The sequence below is a fragment of the Panthera tigris genome, chromosome C2, assembly GCF_018350195.1.
Source record: "Panthera tigris isolate Pti1 chromosome C2, P.tigris_Pti1_mat1.1, whole genome shotgun sequence".
NCBI lineage: Eukaryota > Metazoa > Chordata > Mammalia > Carnivora > Felidae > Panthera > Panthera tigris.
The window spans coordinates 66,642,898-66,654,757 of record NC_056668.1 but is presented as its reverse complement, the minus strand read 5'-3'; the positions used below and the strand labels follow the sequence as shown (position 1 = coordinate 66,654,757).

The window sequence follows — 11,860 nt, the reverse complement described above, 5'->3', positions numbered from 1 at the left end:
TTCAAATCAGAAATGGACCCAAAAAAGTGCTTAGGCTAACCCGATTATAAGTGCAGGTTATATATACCGAGTCTCCCCCCTCCCCGCCCCCCAACCAGGCCCAGTTTAGCTTCTCTGACCCTAACCCACAAAGAAGGTTAGAGACTGGAGGTCTAGGACACCACTGAGAGACGCTCCTTCCCCACGATTCTATGGTTTTTCAGGATACTCTCACCACTGAGAACTCTATGGTTCCGGCGCGGGTTGGGAGGTCTGTTTGAAAACCGTGGCGGGAAGATGGTGACTACACCTGTCATCAGGCCCTGTTTCTACCGTGTGGGAAGACGCTGGGACTGTGGCTTTCCCTGAATGGCCAAGAAGAGTTCGCGATGAATCTTCCGCGCTGGAGTGGGAAACGGCGACGTTCAGCATCAGGCTCGGACTCCTTCTCGGGAAGCTGCTGTGACAGTAATGACAGCCCCCTGCTCCCCTCAGGGCCGGTGCTGAGTCCTCCCCCAGGCCTGGGGCGCTGCTTGAAGGACCTCGGTCGCCCGCCAGCAGCAGCTGCAGGTACTCTCGGGCCCTCTGGGGGCGGCGGGTGAGGTGGGCAGCTCTGCCCAGCCACGTGTCAGAAGGTGTACGTAATTACAGCACAGAGCTTGCTTGTTTGCACAGCCTGCTAGGCTTCTACTCCCTTTCTCAGTTTGTGACTCCTGACTGGTGTGGAAGGTCACTTTCTGTTAGGACATGGACGTGCATATTGGGCAACAGCCTCGTGATAATATTCAAGTGGTTTGTGGGTCATTCGACCTTTACAGAAACAACTTCCTAGTGGCCAGTCTAATCATCTGTGGGAGGCTCAACGCCTAATAGTGCCCAGGACTCCTTACAGATCCTTATATGGGAAAATGCTTTATGTCAGGATATGCTCTATATAGCCTCACTCCAACACACAGGGATTCCAAAACACGGTGGAGGACTACTGAAGTCATATATTAGAATTAGATTCAACTCTTAATTACTTTTTTCTTTCCTGAAAGGGGAATGCAAGCAGACAGTTTCTGACGATCAAATGGACAAGTTGCTGTTGGCAAACTGGGGACTTCCTGCCGCGGTTCTGGAGAAATATCACAGTTTTGGTGTAAAAAAGATGTTTGAGTGGCAGGCAGAGTGCCTTTTGCTTGGACAAGTCCTGGAAGGAAAGAATTTAGTCTATTCAGGTATTAAAATTTGTGCAAATTAATTTCTTTATTACTTTAAAGACATGAATGTAAAGGATACTCTATTGAGGTGGTTATGAAGTAGTTAAAAGGTAGTAGTTATGAGGTAGTTTTAAAAAGTGAATGAGACAGTGATTTATAACTAGAGAAAGTCTTAAGTCTTAAAATATGAAAAGTGGAGTCTCATATACATACTTAAATTATGCAAATTCCATTATATTGGTGGTTGGTAGAGAGCAAAACAGACAATTAAAATTTTTTTTTACATTGCTTTTGGAGAGACAGAGAGAGACAAAGCACAAGTGGGGGAGGGGCTTGAGAGAGAATGAGACACAGAATCCGAAGCAGGCTCCAGGCTCTGAACTGTCAGCACAGAGCCTGATGTGGGGCTGAACTCAGAAACTGCAAGATCATGACCTGAGCCATAGTCGGACGCTCAACAGATTGAGCCACGCGGGTGCCCCCAAAAGCAGACAATTTGAGGAGAGCTGTTCTGCTTGCCATTCCTCTCAACAAACATGTCCCAGGATGAGTGTGCAAGGGAAATGTAAATATGTTCTCCCTGCCCCCCCCCCCCCCGGCCCCTGCCCCTGCTCCTGCTCCGTTGATCTCAGTTGCCTTACGGTGTATGAACATTATACATTATTTATTTATAAATTGACTCGCTTTACAGGGTTGCATACACAAAACTGCGTGTAATTTGCTTTATACAAGATATATATAGGCTTTCAAGAGCAACTCTGGCATTCATACTACTTAATTTTTTTACTGTGCTGACTTTAGAACTTACTTGGTAAGATGCACTTTCTTTGTATCAGTTTTCTCTGAAGTTGAGTGATCCAGGTCTTTCCTTATGGCTGCAGCAAATACAGAGTTATCATTAGAAATAAGTTCAGAGTGTGGAATCAGATTGGTTGGGTTTGAAAACTAACACTTGCCGCCTGTGGCAATTAATAGAGAGCATATTAATAGAAAGCATGAGAGAATGCTTAGAAGAGTTCTTGGCATGTAGAAGGTACACAATAAATGCTAACTGGTGACAGTGGTAGAATGGCCTGACCATTTCCACTGCTTAAACCAAAACTTGAGTGTCATTCATATCTCTGGTCACCAACTTATATCAATTAATTACCAAGTCCAGTGTGTATTATCCCAAATAGCTTGATTCTGACTACTCTCTGTTTTTAGGTACATAACCTAGCTTATTATCCTCTCTCTTGTAGATTATGCTATCATCTTCTAGATTATGGAGTAGCCTTATAACTAGTTTATCTTTTCTCTCTGGTTTTGTTCTGCCTCTGCACCCAAAGTGGTCTTTATAAAGTGCATGATCTTGCCACTCCTTTTTATGAAACTCATCATTCTGTGTTGCTTTCAGGATAAATTCTAAAGTCCTTATGTGGTGGGATTATAAAATTCTTTTTCATGTGGCACATTCATTTATCTTCTCTTACTCCTACTGATTTTATTTCAGGCTTACTAAATTACTGTCATCTGAATTCACCAGGTTTTCCTCCAGGCCTTTGCACATGCTGTTTCTTTTGCTTGACATTCCTTTCCTCTTCCATTGTCTTCTCATAACTTCTATTTCCTTCCCATAAACTTTGTTACAGCTCTTCTCTCTCAGCTTCTATCATAGTTCCTATCACAATATATTAAAGTTGTTTATCTCCTTCCTCAAAGCAGGGCTTTTAACCATTCAGTACTTAAAGGATCTTTAGATACAAACTAGGGACTCAATATTCATCATTTATTGTTCCAAAAAGGATTTGTTTAATAATTCTCTTCTGTGTGAGGCTATCTAGAACCCTGGTTTGAAGTCAGTGGGGTTTAAGCATATAAAGTTTTCAAATGCTAGTAGGGGCCTTAATGATAGGTTAGTCTTAGGCCCTGTAGTTACTGGATGTAGTTTAAAACATTTATTTGTGCAGTATGTCAAATATTACTTCTCTTTATGATAACCTTATGGAATAATATGTTTTAGCTCCGACAAGTGCTGGAAAGACTCTTGTTGCTGAACTACTTATGTTGAAGAGGGTTTTGGAAATGCGGAAGAAAGCTTTGTTTATTTTGCCCTTTGTCTCTGTGGCTAAAGAGAAGAAATACTATCTCCAGGTAATGTTCTTGTACTAAGAACATTATTGTGATAAGACCTGTTATTGGGGCTGTGTTAATAATAAGTTTCTTTTATTGCATCCCAGTGTTGCTTTGAAAGTTGACCATTTATGAAGAGAAACTTTTTTTTTATTAAAAAATAATTTTTTTTAACATTTATTTATTATTGAGAGACAGAGAGACACTGAGTATGAGCAGGGAAGGGGCAGAGAGACGGGGAGACACAGAATGCGAAGCAGGCTTCAGGCTCTGAGCTATCAGCACAGAGCCCGATGCGGGGCTTGAATTCACAAACTGCGAGATTATGACCTGAGCTGAAGTCAGACGCTCAACCGACTGAGCCACCCAGGCGCCCCAAAGAGAAACTTTAAAAATATTGCATAAAAGAGAAAGGGTCATCAAATCAAAAGAATGATTGGAAATTGTGTTAAAATTTATAAACTTTCCCTTAGGAAGTAAACATAATACTCATGCTGATTGAGTCATAAATTAAAAATCAGCATTTTAGCTGAATAGTAGGATTAGAGAGAAACATGGAAAGGAAAGGGTATTTACAGAAACATATCCTATCCTGAGAGCCGTTCGGGAATATTTAAGGGAAGAAGAACAAAATCCATTGGTGCTTAGGTAGAATCATATACCACTTCAAGCCTGTGGTCTGTTCTATTCTGCAAAAGTGAGTAATGTTTTTTATTTGTATGATACTCACTGGTTTTTAAGCCATTTTTACAAATACAGTGTTTCATTAAGTAGAATAAAGTTACTATTGTGATTTCTGCAGTGAAAAAATGCCGTGTTGGAATGGCAAGACTATTGTACTGGTGGTCCAGAAAATCTGGATTCTAGTCCCAGTTGCCATTAACTATGTTTTCAGACCAGGCACATAATCTCCTGGGCATCAGTATTTTCATTCTTAAAATGAGGATGTTAACCCTCAAACTATGGGTTAACTCAATAAACACTCAAACATTTTATTGAATGAACAGCTCTCAAATTCAATGGTTCTATAAATCTTTTTAACAGTTATTTCAGAGGCCAAATAGCCAACAAAGCTGGTCCCACATCCTCTCAACTTAGACCAAAGTAACAAAATGATGAAAGGATCCTTTTTATTAAGAAGGTATGTTAGTTACAATTTAAACTAAAAGAAAATTAACATCAAAGTCCCACTGCATTTGACTTTTGAAAACTTCCATTGTATAAGAAATTAGTGGTATAGTAAGAATATTTTTTTCATGAAGTATAAATTTGTTTCTTAAAGTGTTACATTAGTGTTTAAAAAAAGACCTAGTATCTTGCATGTTTTTAGAATAAAAATTTAGTGCTTAAGGTAGTTTTTTTCCCCCAATTTTAATTTCTATAAATAGCTCTAGGAAATGCTGCTTTAATACTATCATTAAAATGGCATACTTAATTTTATTTGGCTTTGTCTTAACAGAAAATCTCTGTTCTGAGTTTTGTCAGTTCTAAACTTCATATTTTTAGTATATGATTCTAAAAAGAACCAGTGTATCCTGGCTAGGAACAACCAACAGTAATCTAATAAATATCTTTTGATACTTATGTCTGTGTCGTGGAATAGAACCAATCTACAATTCATGAATTTCAAATATTTTTACCTGTATTGTTCCTTTTTACTCAATTCAGAGTCTGTTTCAGGAAGTAGGAATAAATGTGGACGGTTATATGGGCAGCGCCTCCCCCACAAGGCATTTCTCTTCCTTGGATATTGCTGTCTGCACCATTGAGAGAGCCAATGGTCTAATCAATCGCCTTATAGAGGAAAATAAGATGGACCTATTAGGTAAGAAAAGTAGGAAATAAGCAAATACTTTCTGTTGCTATTTTTTGTTGGAATGGAGTGGAGCTTTTGTGATTTCTACGTGTCCCATGTTTTTTCTTACTGTCTGTCATCTATTTCTGAAGTTGAGAATTGGCATCTGTAATGTTAGGAACTCTGTTTAAAAAAAAAAATTGTGTCCTGCTGCTGTTAATTGACTATTTCCTTGTATATACTTTACAAAACATAGAGGATATCCTTGAGCCCTCAAGTCATTTCTCATTATTTCTCTTCTGTCTAAACTTTACCAAGAATAGAAGGAAGCATGCTGGGGCTGTTCTGTCATATCCACAGTTACTGTGTATGTATATTCATTATCATGTTCTAATGCTAAGATATCTAGATTTGGCCTCTTCTCAGAGGCTACCATTTAGCAGGGAAATTGTAGGGAGCTATAGAAGCTGATACTGTATTTGAACTTAGGACTCTAGGAAGATTTTCTACCTTAATACTTTTTTTTTTCTTTAATAACCTCTTAGGAAAGTCTATGTAGAGATAGCAACAGGAAGAGAATGGTTGTAGCAGCAACAGAAGCAGCAGGAATATCAGTTAGCCATTCATTGAGAACCTGGTGAACTTAAATGGTAAAGTAGGAGTAGGTTAGGAGTGAGGAGTGAAATCAAAGATTAATAAGACATGGCTCTGCTCTATAAAGCTTAGAGAAATCACATTCACCAATTTGTATCAGAATTGTCTTATTACTTGTGATCCAATTGGATTATAAATACGTTGAGGATTGCAATAGAATCTTATTAAGTCTTATATCTAATATATTGAGCACAGTGCCTGGCACACTAGGGAGAATAAATATTTTTTGAATGAGTGAGTGAATAAATGTTGAAATAACTTATCATGCCATATGATTTTGAGATAGCTTACCAATGAGGAAAAGGAACATCATGCCATTAGGAAATAGACCTGAAAGATCTTGATTTTGGTGGGCAAGATTTGTAGGGAGGATACCACCGCCTGTGAAAACCATGACATGATGACCTTTAAAGGAGGTGTTGGTTGATACTAAATTTTCAATTATTCTTGAGCACTATTCCAAGTGCACAGACTGGTTTAATTCACTAAGTAGTGGAGAAGGGAATTACGGTCATATTTATGTTTTGTAGTAGGGTGATTCACTAGCCTATCACTTCCAACAAAAACATCTCTTAAAATCACTTCTTTCTTCTTGATCTGATCTTGTTTTTCTAAGCAACTTCCTAACATCAGTATGGTTGCCCTGGCTGTTTTCCCCCATAGAAAAGTCAATACACTGAATAACTGTCATAAATGTATTTGATGTCTCATTGTACATACATTTCTACAAGGTTGCCAATAAAGAAGTGTCTGAGTAATAAGAGGCAGTTTTCTCTGAGTTAGCCCTGATTTAGCTAATCATTGATTTTTAGATCCAGAATACTTATAGTAGGACCACTTATGATGCCTGAAATGTCTTGAAAAAGGATCATCTACTATGTGAAATCTAATTTTTGTGTTAGGGTTAGAAATTTGTATCACCTGCAATATATTATAGTAACGACAGCTACTTACTGTATAAGATATTGGGTCTTTTAAAATTTTTCTTGAAATTGTGAAATTTTGTAAAATCTAGGAATGGTGGTTGTGGATGAATTGCATATGCTGGGAGACTCTCACCGAGGGTATCTGCTGGAACTTTTGCTGACTAAGATTTGCTATATTACTCATAAGTCAGCATCTTGGTAAGTACCTGAAATAACTGAGTTCCTGATATTCTAGCAATGTTGAGAAAGGGTCTGCAGAATAGGTATGAATTAAATAAATTAAAGAAGTAGAATAGTGCCTATTTAGAACAAACTCATGTATAGCAGTTAGTTTTTATTCCAAAAGAAGTACATAAGACTGAGAGTGATTTTATTTTGTAAACATTTAAAAATTTCTGACTACTCACCATTTTTATGATAAAATTTTAAAAATCCAGTTTTTGTATTTGTCAGTTATACATTCATTGTATTTAAGTAGTCAAAGCTAATTTTGAAAAATAGCATTTCTTCATCCTCCACTTACCAGAGGTAACTACTTTCAACTCTCATAGCTTTAAAAACAATTATTTATAGTGTTATCTCTAAATGTAACCACTTGAGTTTTTAGTTTTACAGTTTATATTGATTACTTACTGTGGAAGATGAAGATCTAGCTCTTTTTTTCTCATTTCAGTATGTATGTATGTATTTATTTTTTACTTTTCTTTAAATCCAAGTTAGTTAACATATAGTATAAGAATGGTTTCAGAAATAGAATTTAGTGATTCATCACTTATATATAACCCCCAGTGCTCATTCCAACAAGTGCCCTCCTTAATGCCTGTTACCCATTTAGCCCGTCTCCCGACCTACCTCCCCTCCAGCAACCTTCAGTTTGTTTTCTGTATTTAAGAGTCTCTTATGGTTTGCCTCCCTATTTTTATCTTATTTTTCCTTCCTTCCCCTATGTTCATCTGTTTTGTTTCTTAAATCCTACATATGAGTGAAATCATATGATAGTTTTTTTTCTGCCTGATTTATTTCATTTAGCATACTGTTGTTGTAAATGGCAAGATTTCATTCTTTTTGATCACCAAGTAATATTCCATTGTATATATATATAACACATCTTTTTTATTCATTTGCCGGTCGATGGACATTTGGGCTCTTTCCATAATTTGGCTATTGTTGATAGTGCTGTTATAAACATTGGGGTACATGTGCCCCTTCAAATCCTAGCTCTTTTTTATATTCTTTACTTACCCAACCGAGTCTCCCATCACCTCCCCTCCACCCCACAGTCTCTGTCTTCTCATCACCTTCCCATTCTCCAAATACTGTTATGTCATAATTTTGCTCAGATCAATATTTAGTGTTATGCTGTTAGGACTATACATGCCATTGCCAACTGAGCCATGTAGTATATATTGTGACTACTTTTACTTTCTAAATAATGTTTTATTTTCTCTGAAATTAATAAATGTTTTTTTTGTTTATTTGTTTGATGGCCTGTGTTTTGTTGTTGTTGTTTTTCTTTTATTTTGTATTTATTATGTGAGTGTGTGAACTGGAGAGAAGAGGAGAGGGAGGGAGAGAGGGAATCTTAAGCAGACTCCATGCTCAGCATGGAATCTGATGCAGGACTCCATCCCACAGTCCTGGGATTATGACCTGAACTGAAATCAAGAGTGGGACGCTCAACCGACTGAGCCACCCGGGCACCCTAATGGTTTGGTTTTCTATGTCCTTATCACTGATTGACCTCCAGCCTCTTTCCCACTTATGTAAATTTTCATCCAATATGTTTTAACACATTTGCTATTATACCAAATTCATCTTCTTGAAGTTTCTCCAAAAGCCTTCTGAACTGTTCCAATCTGGATAGGTGGGTAAACTACATATGTATGTGCTGCACAGCACTTATTTTAGGATCTTTCTTTATCATTATCATTCATTCCTATTACTTTTTGCTTGAATCAGAGCACCCCTTTTTTGGATAATTTATGTTTTCCTCATTTTGGTGAGGACATCTTTCAGGAAAATCCACTTTATTTTAGTGTACAGGCTATTACGCATGTGATTTTTTTTGAAAATTTTCATGTCTGAAATGTTTTATAGCTATCTCATAGATTGTCCAGGTATAAAAGTCAAGATTTCCTTTAGAGTTTTTAAGACATTACTTCATTAAAAACTTACTTACTACTTAAGTTACTTAAGTTACTTACTACTTACTACTTACTTACTACTTATTACTTAAAAACTTTAGAGTTTTTAAGACATTACTTCATTTTCTTGTTAGTGTTGAGAAATCCCATGCCATGCTTATCCTTTGTCCTTTGTATAAAATGTTTTAATTCTCTCTGGGAGTTTTTAGGGCTCCTTTTATTTCTCAGTGTTGTGAAATTTCATGCTGATGTGTCTTGGTGTTCCATTTTTGTTCATTGTACTCAGTACTCAATAGATTCTTTCAATCTGGGAGCTCTTATGTTTCAGTCTAGGGAGATTTTAACACCTTTTGCAGTATATGAGAAAACATGGAGATAATCATCTATGTCCTAAAGCAGTAGGGATATAGAAGATGTGACTAATACAATTACCAAATTTGACCTAATGGATGTATGTAGAAGAATTACCAAATAAAAGCAGAATGTTCCTTTCAGTGAACATAGTAAATTTGTACTAATGCTGAGCCATAAAGCAATATATTTTAAAGGGTTTAAGTCACTTAAAATGTATTCTCTGACAAATGGGATTCAACTAGAAATAAATATAGGAGAGGCATGACTAGAAAATTCACACTGGAAATTGGGAAAAACATTTTGACCCATTTTTGGGTCAAAAAAGTAATCACAGTAGAAATTGGAAGATAGTTTGAAGGCATATCTCCTAACAAAACTTTTGAAATGTAGCTAAAGTTTAAAGGGAACTTGATAGTATAAAGTGCATATATTATTAAAGAAGAGAGACTGAAAAATTAATGCATTATTCATCTCAAGAACTTAGAAAAAGAATAGTAAAATAATGCCACAGAAAGTAGAAGGAAATAAATAAAGACAAGAGCAAAACTTATTGAAAGAGGAAAGTTATTATCTAGAACATTCACACACTTCTATGATCAAGAAGAAAAAACCCAATACGTCAATGGGCAAGCACCTTCAACAGGCATTTATAAGATGGTATCCAAATGGTCCATAAACATGAAATGGTCTTAATACCATTACTAATCAAGGAGATGTAAACTACTTCCTCAAGGGGATATTACCACACACTTTCCAAAATGGCTAACATTAAAAAGATTGGCATTTGCACCAACGTGGATGGAACTGGAGGGTATTATGCTAAGTGAAATAAGTCAGTTAGAGAAAGATATCATATGGTTTCACTCATATGTGGAATTTGAGAAACACAACAGATGAATATAGGGGAAGGGAAGGAAAAATAAGTTACAAACGGAGGAAAACCATAAGAGACTCTTAAATACAGAGAACAAACTAAGGGTTGATGGGATGGGGGTTTGGGGGTTGGAGAATATGGGTGATGGGCATTAAGGGGGGTACATGTTGGGATGAGCACTGGGTGTTATATGTAAGTGATGAATCATGGAATCCACTCCTGAAGCCAAGACTACACTGTATGTTAGCTAACTTGACAATAAATTAAAAAAGAAAAAAAAGATTGGCATCTTTTTTTTTTTTTTTTTTTTAACTAAGTGGTGACAAGATGTGGAACAATAAAACACACATGGATTATGGAGATACTTTGGTACCGTCTCTGGAAACCAGTTTGACATTAATAAAATTGAAGATAAGTTATAACCCAGTAATTTTATTTCTAGGTGTGTACCTTAAAAATGACTTGGTGTATGTCCTGAAGGACATGAACAAAAATATTGTTAGCAACACTATTTGTAATTAATACTATGTGTCTTTTAGCATCATTTTCGTTTATTTTTTACAGCCAGACAGATTTAGCCAGTCCTCTGTCTAATGCTGTGCAGATTGTTGGCATGAGTGCTACTCTTCCTAATTTGGAGCTTGTGGCTTCCTGGTTAAATGCTGAACTCTACCACACCAACTTTCGTCCTGTACCACTGTTGGAGTCAGTAAAAATTGGAAATTCTATATATGATTCTTCAATGAAACTTGTGAGGGAATTTCAGCCCCGTCTACAAGTAAAGGTAAGTCAGTATTCTTCGATAAGTATTCCCAGTGTTTGATTGCATTTTCTAGCAAGTTGTTAACAATTTTTGAGTTATATAAGTTAGTGGTTGCAAAGTAGTTGAATATGCTTTACATCACCATCAGAAGGATTATTAATATTTTTTTTTATTTAAAAAAAATTTTTTTATTTATTTTTGAGACAGAGAGACAGAGTGTGATCGGGGAGGGGCAGAGAGAGAGGGAGACACAGAATCCAAAGCAGGCTCCAAGCTGTCAGCACAGAGCCCAAAGGTCGAACCTGTGAACCGCAAGATCATGACCTGAGCCGAAGTCGATTGCTCAATCGACTGAGCCACCCAGGTGCCCCAGAAGGATTACTTAATATTAAGCTAATTGGTTTCATCTTAAATAACTGGTGGTGATGGTGAGAGAGGAAATGTAGTTGTGCCTTGAATTTAAATGATTATCATTTTGTGGGGCACCTGGGTGGCTCAGGTGGTTAAGCGTCCGACTCTTAGTTTCAGTTCAGGTCATGATCTCACAGTTGCTGGGTTTGAGCCCTGCATCAGGCTCTGTTCACGGTGCAAGGTCTGCTTGAGATTCTCTCTCTTCCTCTCTCTCTGTCCCTCCCCCTCCCCCACTCATACTCTGTCAAACTTAAAAAAAAATTATCATTTCCAGTAAGTATAAGTAATAGAAAATAATATAAATAATAAGTAATAACTAATTTTGTAGATTTTTCTTTTTAACTGGGAAAAGATTTTCTTATGGTTTAGTTTACTTACTAAATACTAATGTGGAAAATGAAACTTTTGTTAAGTAGTAATTATATAGTAACGGGGAAAAACATTTTTGGAGTCAGACCTATTTCTGGTATTCCATAGAGATTCTTGATATGACTGATATTAGTTGAATCACAAAACCTCTCTGAACATACTGTCTTCCTCTATAAAATGCGATGTAACACTTATTGTAAGAATGAAGTATAGTTTTAAAAAACTGGCATCTAGGAAGTGTTTGATGAATGATAAATTTCCTCACACACTGATAAAT

General features: G+C 36.8%; 1 protein-coding gene across 5 annotated transcripts in view; it reads left to right on the top strand.

Annotated features, from left to right (window-relative positions):
- Positions 1-260: 260 nt before the first annotated feature.
- The window catches only part of POLQ (DNA polymerase theta), a 157,749-nt gene continuing 146,149 nt past the window's right edge, over positions 261-11,860 (top strand). For 3 of the 5 annotated variants that reach the window (XR_006222195.1, XM_042999132.1, XM_007098338.3), the window contains exons 1-6: positions 263-549; positions 1,020-1,199; positions 3,184-3,314; positions 4,962-5,118; positions 6,758-6,866; positions 10,605-10,824. Coding sequence is in view for 4 of the 5 variants with exons in the window: in XM_042999132.1 (XP_042855066.1) it covers positions 369-549; positions 1,020-1,199; positions 3,184-3,314; positions 4,962-5,118; positions 6,758-6,866; positions 10,605-10,824 (978 nt within the window). In the remaining variant the exon portion in view is untranslated. Of the gene's footprint in view, positions 550-1,019; positions 1,200-3,183; positions 3,315-4,961; positions 5,119-6,757; positions 6,867-10,604; positions 10,825-11,860 lie in introns of all 5 variants that reach the window. The other 2 variants (XM_042999134.1, XM_042999133.1) reach the window with 2 other exon arrangements.